Source organism: Podarcis pityusensis, assembly GCF_964106645.2.
Source record: "Podarcis pityusensis genome assembly, chromosome: 10".
In the NCBI taxonomy this organism is placed as follows: Eukaryota; Metazoa; Chordata; class Lepidosauria; order Squamata; family Lacertidae; genus Podarcis; species Podarcis pityusensis.
The window spans coordinates 73336857-73356949 of record NC_138035.1 but is presented as its reverse complement, the minus strand read 5'-3'; the positions used below and the strand labels follow the sequence as shown (position 1 = coordinate 73356949).

At 45.2% G+C, this 20093-nt stretch overlaps 2 protein-coding genes and 2 long non-coding RNA genes across 10 annotated transcripts in view; 3 read left to right on the top strand and 1 right to left on the bottom strand.

Moving 5' to 3' along the window:
- The first annotated feature begins 61 nt into the window (after window positions 1-61).
- Window positions 62-6997, top strand: MEIG1 (meiosis/spermiogenesis associated 1). 3 transcript variants are annotated; one of them, XM_081023872.1, is made up of 4 exons: window positions 62-195; window positions 1057-1192; window positions 3110-3275; window positions 6759-6997. In XM_081023872.1, exons 2-4 carry the CDS (start codon window positions 1065-1067, stop codon window positions 6885-6887), a joined length of 423 nt encoding a protein of 140 aa, XP_080879998.1. In that variant the 5' UTR covers window positions 62-195; window positions 1057-1064; the 3' UTR covers window positions 6888-6997. The 3 variants fall into 3 exon arrangements, with proteins under 3 accessions (XP_080879998.1, XP_080879997.1, XP_080879996.1); XM_081023871.1 differs by lacking the exon at window positions 62-195 and adding an exon at window positions 376-505; XM_081023870.1 differs by lacking the exon at window positions 62-195 and adding an exon at window positions 542-718.
- The window catches only part of LOC308486744, a 17551-nt gene continuing 745 nt past the window's right edge, over window positions 3288-20093 (bottom strand). Inside the window, exons 1-4 of one of the 2 annotated variants that reach the window (XR_013991258.1) lie at window positions 12117-12199; window positions 7742-7811; window positions 6885-7031; window positions 3288-6294 (exon numbers count right to left, since the gene is read on the bottom strand). This is a non-coding gene — a long non-coding RNA (uncharacterized lncRNA). Of the gene's footprint in view, window positions 6295-6884; window positions 7032-7741; window positions 7812-12116; window positions 12200-20093 lie in introns of those variants that run through there. The other variant, XR_013991257.1, reaches the window with a different exon arrangement.
- On the top strand, window positions 12229-17614 carry LOC308486772. 3 transcript variants are annotated; one of them, XR_013991290.1, is made up of 3 exons: window positions 12229-12307; window positions 14949-15280; window positions 17114-17614. It is a non-coding gene; the product is annotated as an uncharacterized lncRNA (long non-coding RNA). The 3 variants fall into 3 exon arrangements; XR_013991291.1 differs by lacking the exon at window positions 12229-12307 and adding an exon at window positions 12731-12894; XR_013991292.1 differs by lacking the exon at window positions 12229-12307 and adding an exon at window positions 13496-14091.
- Window positions 18785-20093, top strand: part of TMEM243 (transmembrane protein 243) — a 17974-nt gene continuing 16665 nt past the window's right edge. The window contains exon 1 of one of the 2 annotated variants that reach the window (XM_081023821.1): window positions 18785-18957. The gene's annotated coding sequence lies outside the window, so the exon portion shown is untranslated. Of the gene's footprint in view, window positions 18958-19305; window positions 19579-20093 lie in introns of those variants that run through there. The other variant, XM_081023822.1, reaches the window with a different exon arrangement.

Genomic DNA, 20093 nt, shown 5'->3' with positions numbered 1-20093 from the left:
TGAAGGGTAAACTTTGCACCGATTGGCTGCTTACGGACAGCGCCCTCCCAGGAGCGCCTCCTGATTGGCCGCTTTCGTTCAGCGGCTCGAGACGCAGTCCCATTGGCCGGACTCCCGCCGAAGGTTGCTAAGCAACCTCACAACCGCTGAGTGGGGGAGGGGAAAGCGGCGCGCGCGGAGACGCTCCCGTCCGGGGTGAGTCGGGGCTCCGCGGGGCGGGCGGGCGGGCGGGGCTTCGGCTGGAAGTGCGGGAGAGCCGGGGGGGCCCGGAGGGAATCACGGCGGGGCGGGACGGGGGAGCGGGAAAAGGGGACCTTCCCTGCCCCAGAAAGAAGCGTTGCTGATTGGGTGCCCAGTCAGCCCCGCCCACCTCTAGGTGCTTGGTCCCGCCCCTAGGTGGAGCCCCGCCCCTTTCAGGGCTCAAATATCGCGATATCTCGACCGACGGCCCCGCCTCCCGATTCCCTCAGGGGGGTTAACTTTATGAAAAGAAGAAGCAAAAAAGGTTGCTTCTTTTACGGCTGTTGGGGATTTGTTTAGTCTTTTAAGCTTTAAATGGCCCCTGGGAGAAGGAAGGGCGGGGGCGAGCCTTTAATAAACAAAAACTCCTCACCCCCCCCCAAGTTATGGTACTTGAGGCATTTCAGTATATACTGTATTTTTCCGTCTATAAGATCCCCCCCATGTATAAGACGACCCGTATTTTTTGAGCCCAAAAGTAAGAAATATATATTTTAAACATTCCGTGTATCAGACGACCCTCAATTTTAAACTTAAAAAACTTGTGGGGGAAAACATAGTCTTATACATGGAAAAATATGGGGGGGGGGGGAGAGAGAGAGAGAGAGAGAGAGAGAGCGCAACTCACAAGTAAATAAATGATGTCTATTCCCAAGTGATTCCAAAAGCACATATTAGACCCTTGCTGGTTTTTAATTCAGTTAAAGATTGGATTTCTTTGTATTCAAAGTTTCATTAAGTCACTCAACTGGTACTTGCAGGCAGCAGTAGGTGAAAGTGCTCTACACACTTGGCTACGTTTTTTTGTTTTTGCAGGAGCTATTATGGAAAACCCAGTAGCCTTCATGGATGGTAAGGATGTACCATGTTCAGCTTTCTCCTCTGAAGAAGCACCTGTGTCAGATGTGCCTGGGACATCGTTCAGGAGAGAATCAGATAGCCTTGAAGACTCGTAAGTGGTGATAATACAGAGTCTTCATGTTAACATGCTAGTCAAGTTTGGTTTCATTCTTCACTGACAGATAATATAGGCCCACATATGAACAGAACTAAGAGAAAGTTAATCCTTCACAACTTGCAGAGTTGGGACAAATAGTGGCACTAAAACTTTGTGTTGTTTGGAATGCAGTATTTCTGTTGCCAAAGTCCATTTTATTGTATATAGCCAAAGGCCTTTATAATGTATAACAGAGAATAAAAGAAAAACATTCATCTAAAATCATACAACATAACCTGTAGCAGTTGTAAACATAAAAGAAATGTACAACATTATATTTAAAATTGGAGTGCATTCATGTAGCTGGAACGGAGCTTCTTGGCTGCCAGCGCAAATATGGCTACCTGGTGTGTAATATATAGATGTTTATCTGCTTGGAGTTCAACTGTTGCTTCCTGTGCAGATCGACCTGGAAGCCGATTAAGAATATAAATTTCCATCTGGGCGTTGTATACAGGGGGAAAATCAGCAGATAGTGTGTGATGACATCTATATATACATTTGCAATCCATATGGAGAATTCCCTGATATCTCCCCTTTAAATATGCTGAGGGCATCTGTTGGAATCTTAGTTCTGCAAAGGCCCTGCGAAGTTGTGGAAAGGTCAGAGTCTCAAGGTAACGGGGCCTTGAGTGATTGGTCTTAATTTGGGGGTACCAAGTAGAGTAATGGGCGGCAATGATGGATACTCTGTCTTGGTTGGCATCCTGATCAATAATCCAATTTCTAAGGTCCCGTGGGCTAAGGGCTAAGTAGTTCTCCATTTGAGGATTATAAGCCCTAAGCTTATATTGGCACTTTTCTGCCCAGCCCCCTGTCCTTGGTTGCTCTCACCAGCAGAGCTTAGTAAGAGTACGATACTCGAAGGCATTTAGCATGCACCAGTATCTCAGATAGGCTAGATCCATTCTGGCTGCTAGCAAGGGGAGGCACAGCTCAGCTCTAAGGTGGGCTGCTGGTGTCCTGCAGGGAAACCCTAAAATCTGCCTCATAAATTTATTTTGTAGGCCCTCTATTTCAGATTTAACACCAGTTCCCCATATCTCAGCTCCATAGCACATTTGGGCAATGATTTGAGAGACAAAGATTTTAATAGCTGGGTTGATTAGCTGCCTGCCCTTTGAATGGAATAACCTATATAGCTGCCCAGTAGAACGACCAGATATTAGCTTAATTGCTTCTGTTTGATGACTTCTTTTGCCAGTCAGAGTCTGTATGATGGTGCAAAATAAGGTGAGTGGAGGTCCGGAGAAGGGACTCTGTGTGCTAGGATGATTCTCTGCCAGCAGAAGGAGGTGCACCAACGTTGGCCCTTGCCTGCTTGGGTACAGAAGAAAACACAAGGGGAAGGGGAATTGTACCATATGGACACATGTCCTGAGAGCCCAGTTCTCCTTTCCAAAGATCCTTTTTTAAAGCAAAGAGAAATTCCCACTTCACTGCTTAAGAGATCTCAGTGGAAGAGAGAAATTGCACCCTGTGAAATTATACTACAAAAATGTCAGCTATTGTTTGCTGCCAGAAAGATCCTGGAGGAGAGGAAATTGGGATCCAAAGCCACAGTCCATGACATATTTCAGCAACAAAGACTTGCCTCCCTTTTGCCAAATGTGGGATTGTGGAGAGGCAGAATATACCCTGTAAATGTCATGTGTCCCCACTCATTTGTCCTGCATTTTACATATAGCTTCATGTAGTTGATAGATTCTTGTACTTAACACAGTTTAGAATGGGATATTGTTTACTTGTGTTTTAACAAACTATAATTAGTTGACAGTGCTCATGTCTTTTTATATTCACATTCAGTTGAAATTCACTTCTAACTCTCAAGCATTCTCCATACAATTGAAACTCTTTAAAAATTACTTTCAGCAAATTAACTGGTGATGTCTCTGGAGCCACAGCCGGTATTGACACCAAACCTAAATCCATACATCGTGCCAAGATATGGTCAGGTGAAGTTGAGAATCTCTACAGATTTCAGCAAGCTGGATATAGGGATGAAATTGAATATAAACAAGTGAAGCATGTAGACATGGTAAGACTTCATAATTATGCAAGCATTTTGTAGTTTAGTGGCAAACATTCTGTCCTTTTAAAATATTGCATATAAATGTTTTCTGTGACCATAATTCATTTTTTTATATTTATGTTCTCTGCTGAACTGATTTGCCCCTGTGTACACCCTCAGAAAATGAAGAACAAGAAGAACAAGAAAGCTTTTAGGCTGTGTTAGGGGACCAGTAACCTTTCACTTGGAGTCTACCTCAAATGTCTTGTCCCATAGGAACCAATTTGGGAAGCTTCACTGGCTTATAAAAGCTATTGGTGTCTTTGTGAATCAGTAGCGGTTACTCAAATCACACCTCCATCTCAAGACGTATTTGCAGGTCTAGCAATCAGTGTACATTACCCTGATCCAACGGGATCAAGAGTTCATTGTCCATGTATACCAACCATGATTTCTTCCCATTCACAAAATTCACATCAGAAATGAGGTGCAGTAAGAGCAATCCTAGGCTTACTCAGAAATAAGTGTGATTGAGTTCAATATTCAATACTCAGTTCTCAGTTCTCAATTCAATATTCAATACTCCTATTCAGGACAGACCCACTGTCATCAGTGGACATGACTTGTCCACTGATTTCAGCAGGTCTGCTCTAAGTATGGTGTATGGGGTGTTAGGGAGGGGTAGTACCTCTGATGGGGGACATGTCATGCTCCTTCTGGGGTAGTTTGTCCACCTTTGGTCCCCACTCTGCACTCAACTCTTACCTGTGTCTCCTAGAAGCTGTCAGGATGTGACAGTGGCCACACCCTGGGAAACAGCTTCAACTGACTGGCTAAACCAGGAGGAAGCTGGTGGGTCTCCAACCCCCCTGATAAGTTAGGGTCTTCCCTTGTAGGCCAAGACAGGCTCTGGTGGATTGAGTGGCTGAGACTGATAGTGGGTTCAACGGTCAAGAAGGCGGTTTTTGCACATGCTATGGATGGAAGTGAGGAGTAGACATGAATCTGGGAAGGGAGCTCATCTAGAAGAAGTAAACTCTGATCCTAAACCTCTGCTCCGTTGCGGGATACCTTTGGCAGAAGAAAAGGCTAAGAAGTACACCCTGCAGAATTCTGGAGTCCATAAGGCGGTTGGATGGTGCCTTGTATGCCTCCTTCCATCAGCACCTGCAGCCAAACTGGTGCCAAACGTCTTGCTTTGCTTTCCTCTGCTCCCCGTCAGAGAGACTGAGAGGAGGGTCTTGTTGTCTGGGCAGCCCAGGACCTCCAGACACACGGCCCAGGCTTGTTCTTCAGGGAAGTCATTTCAGTGCTGCTGGCACAACAGTTTGACTTCTCACCCCCAGACGTGCACTCCATTGTCTCTTGAGTCAGATGGATACCAATAACTCTGAGTAGGACTCAGTTGGATCCTACCCCAGGTGCAGAAATTCTGACTGTCATGATTTTGTGTGCATGTGGTGGTGGAACACACGAACCTGTTTCCCTGACTTTTGATTACTATTTGGTAGGGCCACTGGGTGCTGTATGCAGGTCTCCACTTCGCCAACCAGATCACTTTTTGAGTCTCTCAGAGTGCAGAAGAAATGTATGATACATGAAATACATTGGCTGGAATTCAAGGAATTGCATAAATAATTTCACATGCTCAAGAACACTTTGTACCAGCATTTTGTGAGCGTCAGCTCCTCTCCTTACACATAGCATGCCATTATTGAATCTGAAGGGACGTTCTGAAGCATTTGGAGGGTTTGATATATAAACTAGAAAGCCAAATATCCCACCAAGCATGCCCAGCTCCTTGGGAGTGCTTAAAGTAGCTGTTTGGATCCTGGCCATGAGTACAGCTCAGAAGTGGCTCTTCATATCATTCAGCCATGAGAAATGGATTGTCTCTGCTTTTTAAACAACTGAATGGCTGATAGTTAGTTTCACAGTGTGTGGAGGTTCTGGTATCCTTGACTAATCAACAGGAATCACACACTTAACAGGGGGAGGAGGAGAATTCTGGTATTACAGCTGCATTTCATGTACGCTCTGGCTACATACCATACATCTGGCATTTACCTGCTAAAGGATTGCCTGCACACCTTCCTGCCTGAGGAGCTGTTATGGTCATGCCCACTCCAGCAACAATGAAACCAGCTTGGACTGGAAAGAGGCAGTTATTAGGGTGCTCTGGTGCTGTTCATCCTACTCAGTAAGGTTGAGCAGTGAAAATGTTTCCTCCCCAGGAGGACATGATGCCCCAAAGAGGCTTTCGCACCCTCCAGCATTTCATTTTGAAGAATTAATCCCTGTTAAGATTGTTTTTTCCAGGTGAGCATTACAGAGTCCTTTGTAGTCACCCAATGCTGACAATAATGAGAATGAATGGAGCTGGACCTTTTAGCCTTCCAGCTTCTGACCCTTCAAAACCCCTAGGTTTTTTGAGAACCATCATGGAACATGTGGCTTTCTGTGTTTTGGATTTCATAAAAGCTGTTACCCTGGAAAATTCATATGTGCCAGAGAACACAGAGTTTCTCCCATTTTGTTTAGAGCAGATTTTGTTAGAGCAGATTTTAGCTCATTTATTCATAGAGGAACTGAGCACCCTAAATTTACCATTGAAAACATTTGAAAGTATCCTTTACTAATTGAGATGAAGGACCTGCAAGTGGATGGTGGTCACAAGACTGGATAAAACAGTAAAATATTGTGGAATTGAAGATTTGTTTTTGTTCACTTTGGTTCTCTGTATCACTTTATTCTTTCTGAGAATCCATGACATATTTAAGGTCTCACAGAGGGAGGGAAACAGCTTCATTTTGTGGAGGAAGCACAAGTACAGAGATGGTTATAGAGGTACAGAATTGGGGAGCATCAACTTAAACTATTCATCACAGATTACAATCTAGATATCTTATCAAATATACAAAATGTATTAATGAAACACAACCAGGACCTGCACCAGCCAATCTGCCCATCATGCTGCACCATGGTTTGGTGTTCTGTCCGTAAGCCAAGCTTCTGACTCTTACGCTCCCCAACTCCTCTCTTCCTCCTGCACAAATAGGAGAAGGATGTCAGTATTACTGTTAGTTTTCACAAGCTGTTACTTGTCATTACATACGAACTGGTGATCACAGCTTAATCAATTAATTATACTGACCCCCAGGGCCCCAGCCCTTCATTGACTGGTCCCATATTACCTAGAGTATCACCATTTACATGGATGTATAGGGTGTTGGGGGAGAGGTTGTGCTCCTTCTGGCGCCGTTTGTCCCCCTTCGGTCCCCACCCTGCACTCGGCTCTCAACTGTGGCTCCTAGAAGCTGCCAACCTGCGACATTGGCCACACTCCAGGAAGCAGCTTTGAGTGGCCCCAGATGGAACACCTGAGGAACTGCCCCTCTCCTAACACTGCATGCACTGCACTTATATGTCGTCGCTGATGGGTACCTTTTTGCATTGTGCCGGCTGTTTGAAAGACCTGTGCATCCCACCCTCTTGTCCTTCTGCACACAGGTGGAAAGGTGGCCTGAAACTGGATTCGTGAAGAAGCTTCAGAGAAGGGACAATACTTTCTACTATTACAACAAAGAAAGAGAATGTGAAGACAAAGAAGTTCATAAAGTCAAAGTTTATGCTTACTGATTTTTGTTACGCCCCAGTGTTGTTGTTTTTCTAAAAGTAAAGTGCATTGAAATCCTAATTTTGTTGTTGTGAATAATCTGGAAAGCATTAAACAAGTTGTTTTAAAAGTAGCTTGATCACTTTTTAATTATCTCTCCAGTCTTTCTGCAAGAAAAGAAAAAGACCATCATTATTTTATTGAAACAATATAAAAAGACAGGTGAGAAATTGTAAAAGTGGGGTGAGATTCCAGTTGGCTTTTGGGGCTCTGCAATCCTATGAGCCCCATTGATGGACTGTTGACTTGTTCAGGGTTCACACTGAGGCCTCGCAGATGTGTCTGGTTGCGGCTTTGCTCCCTGACTTTATTTAGTTAAACTCTGAAAGCTGAACCACATCAGCATCCCACCCCCAACTAGGCTGCAGACACTGGCGTGGCAGGAGGAAAGAGGCCTGCAGCTCTGCAACCAGAGCAACACCCCGGTTGGTAACTAAATTTTCACAGGTGCTGCCCTTTTCGACTGACCAAAGACTGGAAGGCCACACTATGGACTTAGTCCCACACATGCCAATACCACAGACAAGGGGCTCTTCCCCTTCACCCCAATTTCTATGCAAACCAGAACTGTTTTGGCTGAGCCTTTTCTTTGGGCACCTCAGTCGCTCACTCCTCTTTCTCTCTGCCTTGGGCTGGTTTGCTGTGTGGTCTAAGCAGCTGACAGGGAGGGCTCTGCCAAGTCCACTCTTGCTATTTTTACATTGTAGCAGAGAGGGTCAGAGAGCAAAGTACAAAATAGTGTGAGAGTGAGGATAGGGGTCCTTTACATCAGGGTCTAAGATGGGCACCACCTGAGCTGAGTTCTCCAGGTACCTACCTTTCCCTAATATATGGAACTTTGCTTTTGTTCTCCTCACTCCACTCACTGCAGTAAAGAAAGGGGTGACCTATTTTTCAGAGAGAATGGAACAGGGGCATCAGTGTTGTCAACATGGAAACTGCCACAGCAAAACAGCTTTAATGTCAGGCTGCAAGATAAAATGTTACTGAAGAATGCTTGCATGTGTCAGCACTTGCATGGGTCTCTGAGGCAACACAAGTTGTGCCGGAGAAACAGAACAAGAAGTTTAGCTAAACATAATTGGTTAACAAGTTACGAGAAAGCACTGTCCTCCATTTTTATGGTAGCTGAAAGTAAGTTTGCAGCTGCACTGTTGGCTCCTATAAATGAGTCCTGGGTTTCTACTTTGAGCGCCAGCTGTATAGTAATGAATTGTTTGGCATATCAAATGATGCCTGCTGAATACAATGATGATGATGAGTCTTGGAATAAATAAAATATAAAACTTGGTTACATGGATATATAATGTAGCTTTATGGATTATGGCCTTGGTGTTCCTGCAGAATTGGAAGGAACACTCTGTCTCTACCATTCGGATATTAGCACTTCAGGGACGGCATGGAAAAAGGACAGGGAAGAGAAGAAGAGTTTCTCAGGGAAGTTCCATAGGCAAAGCACATGCACTGCATGCAGAAGGTGCCAGGTATAGACATCTCCAGCTAAATGAAACTCAGGCACCTGGGCTCAGAGTGACCCCTGCCCAGGACCTAGAGAGCCACTGTGAGTCAGAATGGTCAGGACTAAGCTAGACACAGCCGTGGCAGAGCCATAGGTTCTGCATGTGCAATCTAATAGCCTTATGTGCTGTTGAATCCTGAAGGTGAGACTGGTCAGTCCTGGACACCACAGTAAAAATATCATTAAGACATTAACAGAACATCCGGTCTATACCATGACTTCTGTCTTGCTTCAATTTTGTGTTGTGCCCTTTTGATAGAAGACGTATATCCTAGCCGCAATAAAACTTTTGCTGAATACAAATCACCTGGGGAGGCATCAGTCTGGCAGGATGTTGATTCAATTGATCATAACTGATAGATGTTTAGACTGTTCATGCAAGGATGGCTTGAGCCTCTGTAGAACCAAAGGTCTCTGTCTGAGAGCCTGACCCCAAACTTGATTGTACCCCAGCTGGTGGGAGCCCCAGCCTTCTGCTGGTGGCTGGGTAGCCTGATCTCAAGTGGGCTGCAATCAAGTGGGTAGTAATCGCACGGGCTATCCACCCCCCCCAACCAGTCTTCCAGACAGTGGCAGGACCTGGCAGGGAGAGGGATAGTTACGCAAGTCACAAACCAAACGGTAAGCTGCCACCACCTCCTTTCCTGGGACAACCCTCAAATGGGGTCCAAGGAGGAGAACCCCCCCTTCGATATTTACCAGGTTGCCCAGACCTGTGTCACTGTACCATGATGCAGACAGAAATCCAACAGGTAGATGTACCAAGTGGTCAGGCACCGGTTTAGCTTCTCCGGCAAAAGTCCTTTTCCAAATTTATTGAAAGAGCTACTCAGAGAGTAAAAGCTTGCACATTTCTTAAAAGGTTACAAACAAGAAAATAAAAATGTTGCACAGTATCACTAACTAAAACATACTCAGAAAGTATCAGTAGTTCAAAGCATAGCAAGAAGTCACAAAGTCCATTCTTCTGGTCAAACGCCCTCAGGCGAACACCACGGCAAGATAGTCTGCCATTTGCATCTGAATTACCCAAGCCTTTATCCTTGAGAAACCCCATGTGGAATACAGGTTTAGGAACCAATCATTTCTTTGGGTTAATTACCAAATTGCCAATGGCTGTATGATAAGACAATAACTCCTGATTGTCAGAAGACCCACACAGCTGAACTTTGTTTATTCTCAGAGACCTTGAGATCAAAAGAGCCCTCTTTCCATTCTCAGACTATTCTGACATATCCCAGGCTCCTGATAGCCTTTTCACACCCAGTCCACATTCAGGCCCCCAGATGCCAGGATCTGTAAATCAGATAATGTTAAGTTGTGGGCAAACATATCAGACGACATAGCAATTCTTCCAAAGCAGCTCTTTATTTGTAAGCTGGAACAGAACTGACTGAGGAGCTCAGTCAGCCTGCTAATATAGAGCTCCAGAACAATGTAACTGTTGCCATTTTCTAAACTATCTAATCACTGAACATCACTTTCGATCCTTCATTTGCATAACTATCTACAGTATCCCCCTGCTGGCCCAGGGTGAGAACTTCAGTACATAACAGATAACATCCCATCCTGCTTAGAGTCAGGAGGCAATTTGATTTACACTTCTAAAGACAGGGAGTTTTACAATTAAAGAGACCAGATGCCCATTCCCCAGAATTCCACAGTTTCAGCTCTCCCACAAAGCCTCACTCTTGTGTGAACCAAAGTTTCAACATACTGTACTAAGATTTCCCAACTTCACTACAGTGGGAGATTTTCAAAAATTGATTAGCAGCAACAAAATTTCTCTCCACCCTGTTAACTAAAATGAAAGTGCGGTGTGGGGCAAGGGAAGCTGAAGTGGATCTGTGTGAAAGGACTTGAGACAAATTATGGGCTGGACATTTTCTCAGAGGCTTCCTGTTTCCTTAATTCTAAGGGTACCAAAGCGCTCCGATGTCATGATACTAAGCCAAACAAACCTGAAATCATAAATGTTATTAAAAAATAAGGCTCAATCATGGCAATTGTTCCATATGTGCTAAAAGTATTGCTTGCTCACCTATAGAATTTACTACACAAAACAATCAGATAAATGAGGACACTTTTATTGGGTGGTTTGAGACCACATTGTTAGGTAAATATTGATGGAATAGGAAAAATAATTGTGACTAAAAACAATTTTATTGAAAAGAAATGTTTTGTAATAATCAAATTAGAATTACCCTGGGATCCTTTGGGGAACAGTACTGGATCAAGCAGACTCGGGCTTCTGTCCAAAGTGCTAAATCCCCTGGCATCCTTCACATAGGGATGAGGAAACATGTTTGTTCCTTGTTTCGTCCCCAATCAGAATGGGCTCAGGGTTTTGCATTCTGGCCAACTAAACTAAAGTTGCCAGCTTACCCAGAGCGCTGCTTTTCAAACTCTGGAAATCCTCCCCCCAAACCACATACGTATCTCCCCTTGCAAGGGAGCCTTTGTGGAGTTTTCTTGAGTGCACTCTCAATACATACATGCTGATTGTGCCAGTGTGAATTGAGTATATGCATTCCAGAAATGGTTTCTCTTCTGAGGAGCTCACAAGCATTTGCCATGGAACCCTTGCAAGTTGCAGATGATTTTGAGGTGAGCCCTCAATTCATGTTACCCTGCAGCAACTGAGAACATACCTCAGAAATATACCCACAACCCATTAGAACTCTAGATTGCAGCAAAGGATGTCTGTCTTTCATGTAAGCTTGCCTGCCATTATGGTCTGTCTTACTGAGGAACCCATTATGTCTTCTTACAGACCTTGGGGCTTCCGTGAAGCACAGCTTGAAAAGTGCTGCCCTTGAATGTAGTCTACAGTGCGCAGGGTTTCTGTGGCAGACGCCCATGGGTTCCTCAGCAGACAAGCTGATGTGGAACATGCTCTGAAGATAGAAACCACCAATTTGCAATATAAAAGACGCCTTTTATGTAACCCAATCAAAGGTGGTATGGGGCTCCAGCTAAGTGCTTGACGGATGAGCATATAGATCCCTGGGTACAGACCCCAGCCTAGTCTTGTTCTCTCCATATGGTGGCTGCAGGGTCAGGTTTGGGCATGGAAATCTCAGGTTCAAATAGGGTGCTTCCAGACTGCCGTTATTTCCAGGTGGGAGTCAATCAGGTTTTGGCAAATTTAGATTAATTGGGAGCTCTTGTGCAATGAACCCATTTTTCCAATTCAGACTTTTTGTGATTAAAAAAAGGATGAGAAAATGCACTGAAAACTGGGAGATGAGACTTGCTCATCTAACTTCTGTACAAACAAACCAGGATGAATGTTCATTAATGTTGTTTAATCTTTCTGCAAACAAATGAGGATGAATGCTCAATAAACAGGTTGGAAGCATCCCCAGGTATAAGAAGCTCCCTGCAGGATTGTAACCAAATCACAATCTTTTACTCCAAGCTATCTCATAGTGTTTTCTTAAAAAAGAGAGAGAGACTATAATGTTATTCTGAATTCTTTGCATTGAAGGTTAGATGCAAAGGTGTCAGTAACTGGAGAGTCCAGTACTTTGCCTCAGTTTGAACTACAGGGCTTACTGCCACTGCCAAAGGGGCTTCGCTGACCTGGACTATCCTTTCAGCCTTTAGCCCACTTAAGAAGCAGATAAAAAGAAAAAAGAGACAATTGACACTGACACTGAGCTACAATTACCTCAGTGATGTTTGGAAGGGTTTGAGAAGAAGGCGTGTTTACATTTCAAAACTGGTTTAACTGTCCTGGTTTCTCCCTATGGAATCCTGGGAACTGTAGTTCTGTGTTAGGCTTCAGGCTTGTCTAACAGAAGCAACAACCCCTTCAGAGACCTCACAAAAGAATGAGATCTGCAGATCAGCCCCAGACGGGTGAGCTTTCAAACAAGTCTGATAGACACTGCTAGTGAGGTAATCCCTGCCTCAGTTGCTCATTAGTAGAGTTTAGGTAACATAGTAGTCGTGCGGGTTTGCCAATATAATGGAGTTGAGGATGTGCCCATCAGACCACATGGCTCAGTATAAATACAGCAAGTCATAAAATAAATACATTGTGATGGGCAGGTTGGAAGATTTCCTCTTCCAGAGTATTATATCCTATTCAAACTGATTTTGTGCATCATATGACTGATCCCAATAACCTTTGAGCAGAACCAACAGAGAGCGTTTACTTTGTGAATTATAGTTTTCAATGGTTAATATTTGGGGCTTATATTTTTGCCTATGAATATTGCTTATCATGTGACAGCATATTGCCAACATGTAAACAAACACATCCATTCATTCATTAGGAATGCTTGCCCAATTTACGTCCTTGGGGCTCAGCAGATACCACAAAGAACTGGCCCACTTCTGATTCAGAATTATCACATGAGATGATGAAAAGTTTCCTGAAGTGTTTGCTGAAGTCACAGACCAATGCTGTTTTCACCCACCTTCCCTTTCAATGGATATATTTGGTACGTTCAACCCAAGCTGTTACTCTTTCATTTACTGACCTGTATGTAGCTAAGATAGAAATATAATGCATTTTGCACTTATTAATGCACTGGTGTGCCAAACTCCTAGGAAATTCCATCACTGCACTGAGAGTTATTTCAGGAGCCGAATGCTCTGAATCATGTTTATTCATCATTGACAGAGCACTTTGAGATCCTCACAGTGTCTGCCTTGAAAAGGTCATGGCATGCTAATTTTCCTGGCTTTCAGTGCCAGCAATAAAAGCACATTTTTGGCTATCAATCCTCATCATCACCATTATCATAGCCATCCTATTGTTGCTCTTTGTTGGTAGGTGACAAATGAAAAAAACAACAACCACAAAGAGAAATGAAGAGCAAAGTCTCAGGTCCCCTGAAATAATTGAGAAAAGGAAAATATGCTAAGGAACTGCACTGGCACTCAAAAAGCATCAGGACATTTTAAATAAAGAAAGGAGACAGACTTTGGTCTCATTCCTATTCCTGTGCTGGAAAGCCAGTGGTCCATGGCATGTGCAATATATTTTCAGTGGAAGAGGGCATGATCAAGATCTCTTAAGCAGGGATGGGGAATCTGTGACCCTCCAGATATTGTAGGACTACAGCACTCATCATCCTGACTACCAGCCATGCTGACTGGGACTGCTATATGAGATACGTTGCTGTCCGAATCCACCATTCTTTGCAAGAATCCCAGGAATCTAAAGCTGCTAGTCAACTGATCATGCATTAGGTAACATAAGGACTACCTTGTGTTCACCTCTGAGCAATATTCTTTTTTGCATAAGGCACTGTAGAACAATAAAAAATACAGGTCCAGATGGAACAAGGAGCCAGTGTAAAGAGCCACAAAGAGGCCTAAGAGGACAAGTGGGAACATTGAGCTGTGTTGCAGAAGAACAAAAACTGAAGGCTGAGAGGGAGAAATAGGGATGCAATACTACATTCTTAGCTCTCAAGTCAGTGCTTTCCCCCACTAAATTAGTGGGTGGACCATTCCGACTTGCCCTCCATGGGGCCAGTCCCATGACATCATCAGTTGTTGTGGGGCCTTCGTAATTCTGGTATGCATGTGTGCTCCCGCAACTTGGGGCAGGGCCCCACAGCCTTTTATCTTTGTCGGGGTAGCGGCCGGTCCTCATCGCCCAGCAACTCACCTCCCTGTTTCGCCTGAAGGTGAGCACTCTTCCTGCAAGTACTCAGGTCTCTCCTTCTCTCAGACCTCAGTCTCTGCAGCTCGGGAGACGTCAGTGGGTTACTAGACCCAGGGGCCGCCTCAGCCTCCCCTGACCAAACTGGTAGTGGAGCAGCTGTAAGCGATAGCCCAGCTGAAGGCAACGAGGTCATCCCCACATCTGGAGCCAGGGCAGTTTCAGGCCCCTGGCTCGGCTCAGCTGGTGCTTGTTGCTTGGGAACCTGTGCAGGATCAGGCCCCAGACTAGGTTCAGCTGCCACCTGAGGCAAAGGATCCGGTGCAGACTGAGTCTCCTCTGGTTCCGAGTCCGAGTCCCAGGCCATCACAGCATGCTGCTTCCATTGGTGCCATGGGCATCTTTATCATGATTCATTTTTGCATTGTGCATGTATGTGCACAGTCATGAGGTCTGGGATTGTGTGCTAGTAGCCACCAAGAAACAGCAGGAACAGGTACAAACTCAGTGGGGAGGACAATGATTAATGTGAGGATCATTTGGTCCTTCAAAGAGGTCTGCCTGATTTTGCCCTCAGCCTCAAGAGATCAGAGATCAGAGCACTGGATATTCTGGTTCCATTATGACTATGTACTCATATCCGTGCAACAGGAATTCTCTAATGTTTAGTGAATACAGATATGCATGGGCTGATAGACCACCCTTGGAAAATATTGCAAATGCTCCCCAAACTCAAATATGTTGATAATCATCTAAACTCTGTTGTATTGCCTGCAATAATGGGTATTTTTAATTTTGCATATATAATTCATGTATAAAATACAAAGTACTTCTGAAGCACAAATCATGATCTAGTAACTTGATAACTTTCTGCCTTTTCAGAACATACAAACGATTCCTTGGGGGCCAAGCAACAGGGCTACTCCCCAACTCCTCCAGATTAAGAGCACTTGGGGCATGATGAGTCTGGAGAGATCCTCACAGAGATTTGAATCAAGTGCTGGTTAAACACAGAAAACACCGCAGTGTTTCATCTTTGGGTGTGCCAGGAACCTTTCACCAGTTTGATTTCACTTCCAGTCAAGGTGCACTGTTCTTTGCCTAGCAGTTTCATGACTGGATGGTCAATATGAAATTAAGGGGTTCGTCAGACTTCAGAAACACCACTTGAGTGAACAATGCTCTCAGCATGCGAAGATGATGATGCTTGAGAGGTTCACAGCACATCTGGCCAATGTCTTGTTCTATTTACCCTGATTGATAAATACCTAAACAGGTTCAACTGCAAACTACACGCGGCTTTTGTGGACCTGACCTCCGCTTTTGACTCCATCCCCAGAGATAGGCTATGGCAGAAGCTTAGTTACACTAACATAGATAAGAGACTCCTCCACCTTCTTATGGAAATTCATAATGACATATCGGCCAGAGTAAAATTCGGCCCTCTGGGAGCTCTATCTGATCCTTTCCCTCTGAATAAAGGGGTCAAACAGGGCTGCCTCTTGGCCCCTTTTCTATTCAATTTCTACATCAATGACATCGTTACAACCATGAAGGCCCTAAATCAATCTGCCCCCTCTTTACAACAGCTCAAGATCCCCATATTACTCTATGCGGACGACATGGTGATACTGTCTTTAACCAAGCAGGGCTTAAACAACATGCTCAGAGGGCTCATGACATATTGTGATACCAACTCCCTCAAAATCAATTTCGCCAAAACCAAAATTCTTACTTTTGGCACGAAAACTCGGAAGCCTTTCTGGAATTTTGAGGGCCACTCTATTGAATATTGTTCAGCATTCAAGTATTTGGGTATCACTTTTCAGCATGGGCTTAGCTGGTCAGCTCACCTAAATATGACCATCCTGGCTGCCCGTAGAACCATCAAAGCCTTGGAGAAATTCTTCTATGCAAAAGGCGGCCAGTTGGTTCCACCAATCAGAAAAGCATTTATCAGCAAAGTCCTCCCGATGTTACTGTATGGGGTTGAAATCTGGGGGTGGAATTTAAAAACACTACAATGGCTGGAGATTCTGCAAAACTCTTTTGCACGAAAGATACTGGGCCTCCCCAAGGGCTCAGTTGCTGCACAGTTAAGAACAGAACTGGGCCTCCCCTCCATTGTTGCGAGAGCCCACATTAGAATCATTAGTTTTTACTGTAAATTAATCAATGCCCCAGGTTCCCTACTAGCTAGGCAAGCCTTTTTAACTTGTTCTCATACCAACAAATGGTCCAAGGCCATGGAGACTATTACTACACGCTACTCCCTCCCAGATCTCGACACGCTGTCATCTTGGGACCAACATAAAATCCGGGCCTGGATTCTTACAAGAGACGAGGCCATGGACCGGGCACAGTCCATTACAGCTCGCCTCTCCATGTGGCTCCCTAAAGTGAAAGTGGTAAGATCACTTGCCAACTACTTGATAGACCTGACGGAGCCCAATTTGAGAAGAGCGTTTACTATGGCCCGTTTCCATTCTATACCCACGGCCTTCCTGCAGGGGATTTACTCTAAGACCCCTATTACTCAGCGTTTATGTCCATGCACAATGAATGAAGTAGAGGACTTCATACATTTCTTTTTCTACTGCCCTATTTATGAGCCAATAAGACCTAAGCTCCTCCTCTTGATCCCGTCCACCATTACATCTAAGGAAGACTGTTTGAAATCGCTTCTTGTGGACGCAAATCCCCAAATTTCACGTGGGGTGGCAATCTTTATAGTGCAGGCTCTGAAACTCAGGGCTACTCTGACTGGGTAGTGTGTCCTAGACCTGGACCTGTTTTAATTCTTTTTATTACTTTTTCAACCCAATGTGCCGAGCCTATTTTGGGGCCATTTTATGTTTTATATACATCCGCATTTTGGATTCTTGGCGCTGGCAACTAAATCTTTACATTATTGTCTTAGGGTAATTTAAATGTCATTACGCCAGTAATATCGCTTTGAATTTTGTTTGGTTGCTTGTCTCTAGTATTTTTGTCTTATTTTGCTATGGCTGTATGCTAATGCAATAAAGGTTTTGATTGCTTGAGAGGTTAAGTAAGTGGATACCAACACGAGAAATTTCTCACAAATTGTACTTTGGAATTACTCAGAGGTCAGGTACCATTCAGGGTTGCTCAGCTTCCAATAACTTTTTCAAGATGGGCTCTTTGATGTGCCAAGGCACCCACTAGAAGTGGCATCAGCTTTCCAAGCCAATAAGGTTGCTCCTATTTGCAAAATCTAAACCACTCAGCAGTTATAGGTGGTCAAGTCTCCTGTTGTCTCCTCTTCCCTCCCTCCCTCTTTTCCTTTTAAAAAATTATGGTTAAATCACAAAGCTACCAGGGGTCCAGTTTACTCCTGTTGCAATGATTTGGTAAGTGAAAATATCAAGTGCTCAAGCTAGCTGAGGTCAATTATATATCCCTAACAATTTATTAAAATACAGTAGAAGAAGAAGAGTTTGGATTTGATATCCCGCTTTATCACTACCCTAAGGAGTCTCAAAGCGGCTAACATTCTCCTTTCCCTTCCTCCCCCACAACAAACACTCTGTGAGTGGGGCTGAGACTTCAGAGAAGTGTGACTAGCCCAAGGTCACCCAGCAGCTGCAGGTGGAGGAGCGGAGACGTGAACCCGGTTCACCAGATTATGAGTCCTGGAATGAGTGCTGGAATGTAGCATTTTGCTTGTATCATAAGTTCCATTTTGTTGTGGTTATACCACTTCAAAAGTACTGCAGTATATCCGCCTCCCCATTTTTGTGATTTTTTAAACAATGTATATCTGTGTCTAGAAAACAAACAAACAAACAAATAAATAAATAATAAAAAAGTAATTATACCCTTGATGCGAGAGTTAACATTTTCATTTTGCAAACTTGCAACACTGGTTCTCTATATGTGTGATGCTATTTTGAAAGGGGGTACATGCTCAAAAAACAATGCAATGCTGAGCATATCAGGTATTGAATCTCACTCTGGAAAAAGCTGAGCAAATGTCAACATTTTTTCACTCAGGCTTTCCCTAGCCCTTAAGGGCAGACCCTATTTTACGTGTTGGAATCCTTCCTCTTTTTCTTTACATTTTTATACTACTACATCATTGCTTTTATGTTGTTTTATATTGTACATCGTTAACAGATTTTTTAAAAAGTGTTTTATAAATGCTTTATTAATTTACAAAGGTATTTGTATGCCACTTTCTTACAATATCAGGGATAAAACTGTTAGCACATCTGCAAAGCTAAGCTGAGTTTGGTATGGTTTCGAATTGGATGGGAGCACCGTGTGCTGAGATTCCTGCGCTGCATTAAAAAAGTTATTACTTTTAGATCATTTTTCTTTCTGAGTAAACCCAGGTGCATATATTGTGTCTGTAGAGCCCATTTTCTCCAAACGAGATGCAGTTTGTATGCATGCGGATGGCTGTACAACAGTCAGGCAAACAAACGGAATGTGTCTCCCAGGATGAAAAATCCTTCTTCTCGTTTCCTTTTAAAACTCTGCCCGAGCACCGCGAAGGCGATGCCCAGGTGGCACCTCGTTCCCCGCAAGCCATTTCGCCGCCCGGAGGAAGTCAGGTTCCTGGGACGCGGGCGGCTTTCCTTCTCCTCTCTCTGCATCTCCGGGCCGCGGGTTCGAGTCTCGCGCGCTGCGGCGGACGGGGCTCCCCCGTCCCGATTTGCAGCAAGGGGCGGGTCTGGCCCGCGTCGCCATTGGAGGAGCCGAGCCCGTGAGCTCACAGAGGAAGGCCGGGCTCGCCTTAAGGGCGGCTGCCGCCGCTGCTGCTGGTTTGCGACACTTGGCGAGAGGGAGGATTCTCCGGCCGAGGGGGGAGCGGGAACTGGACGCCGCCGCCGCTCTTCCCGCCAGGGGCTTCTTCTCGCGCCAGGTAGGGGCGGGCGGGGGGCGGGGGAGGCGGCCTTCCTCTGCGGAACCTTGTGTTGCCGTTTGCTGGGCGGGGGGGGGGGGGGTCGCACGTGGTTCTCCCCCCCCCCCCGGCAGCCGAGAGGGAGCTGCAAATGTCTTCTTCCTGGAGCTGCAAGGCGCTCTTCTTTCCCCCGAAGAATCCTGGCCGGGGCGGGGGGGGGGCGGGGGGCGGGTGTTGCTGCAACTCAGGCCGCCGCCGCCGCCGCTGCTGCCGCCGATCCCCGGGCAGAGCCGGGCTCTTCAGTCCTGGGCTGGCGGCGGCGGCGGCGGCTGCTTCTTTCCGGGGGGAGGGAAGAGGAGGAGGAGGAGGGACCTTCGCCTTCCTAGTTGATCGAAAGTGCTCGAGGGACAGCGAAAGTTTGTGGCGCTTTGGTTGAAAATGGAACAGGTCCTTCTAGAATCTGGGCCGCCGCCGGAATCCGGCTGTGAGAAAACCTGGTTTAAACCGGGGAGGAGACGTAAGCCCCCCCCCCCCGTGGCAGGATGTGTAGGAGCAGTCGGTCGTCTCTTCGTGGGTTAGCGTGGGGGCTCCCGCATCTCATCGCCAGTGGATCCCTCTGGCTGGGTTCTTCGGTCGAACCAGGTGCAGTTTTTTGTTCTCAATCCCGGGGTTTCTGTTCACGAGGTTAAACTGCCCCTACAGCTCTCCTGTCATTGTGCATATTTCCTCAAATATGTTTATGTAAAATGATTTGCATGCCATCTTTTCACAGTTCAAACCGTGCTCCAGGTGGCTTATGGCACCCAAAAAAATGTATAATTGCAACGTAACTAAAGCAGCCATAAATAAATTAAATGTTTAAAAAATACACAACCAAACTGAGCTGTATAAATTGCAGGGTCTAAAATAAATATTCAAAATATTTAAACAGCAACGGCCTCCACCCACCAACAAAACCTTCTAAACAACCCCCCCCCCCAGTGGAAGAGTCTGCTCAGCAGTCTCTGCCTCTGCAGCTGGAGTCAATCTGCCCCCCCCCCCAGGTGCTAGGCCTCCCTCCCAGTTCTGGCCACAGCCCCATGCACAGCTCCTTGGGAGTAATGGCTCTGGGCTTGCCTCCAAGGAAGCCTGCCAGGGGCGGGAAGCAGGAGCGTGTC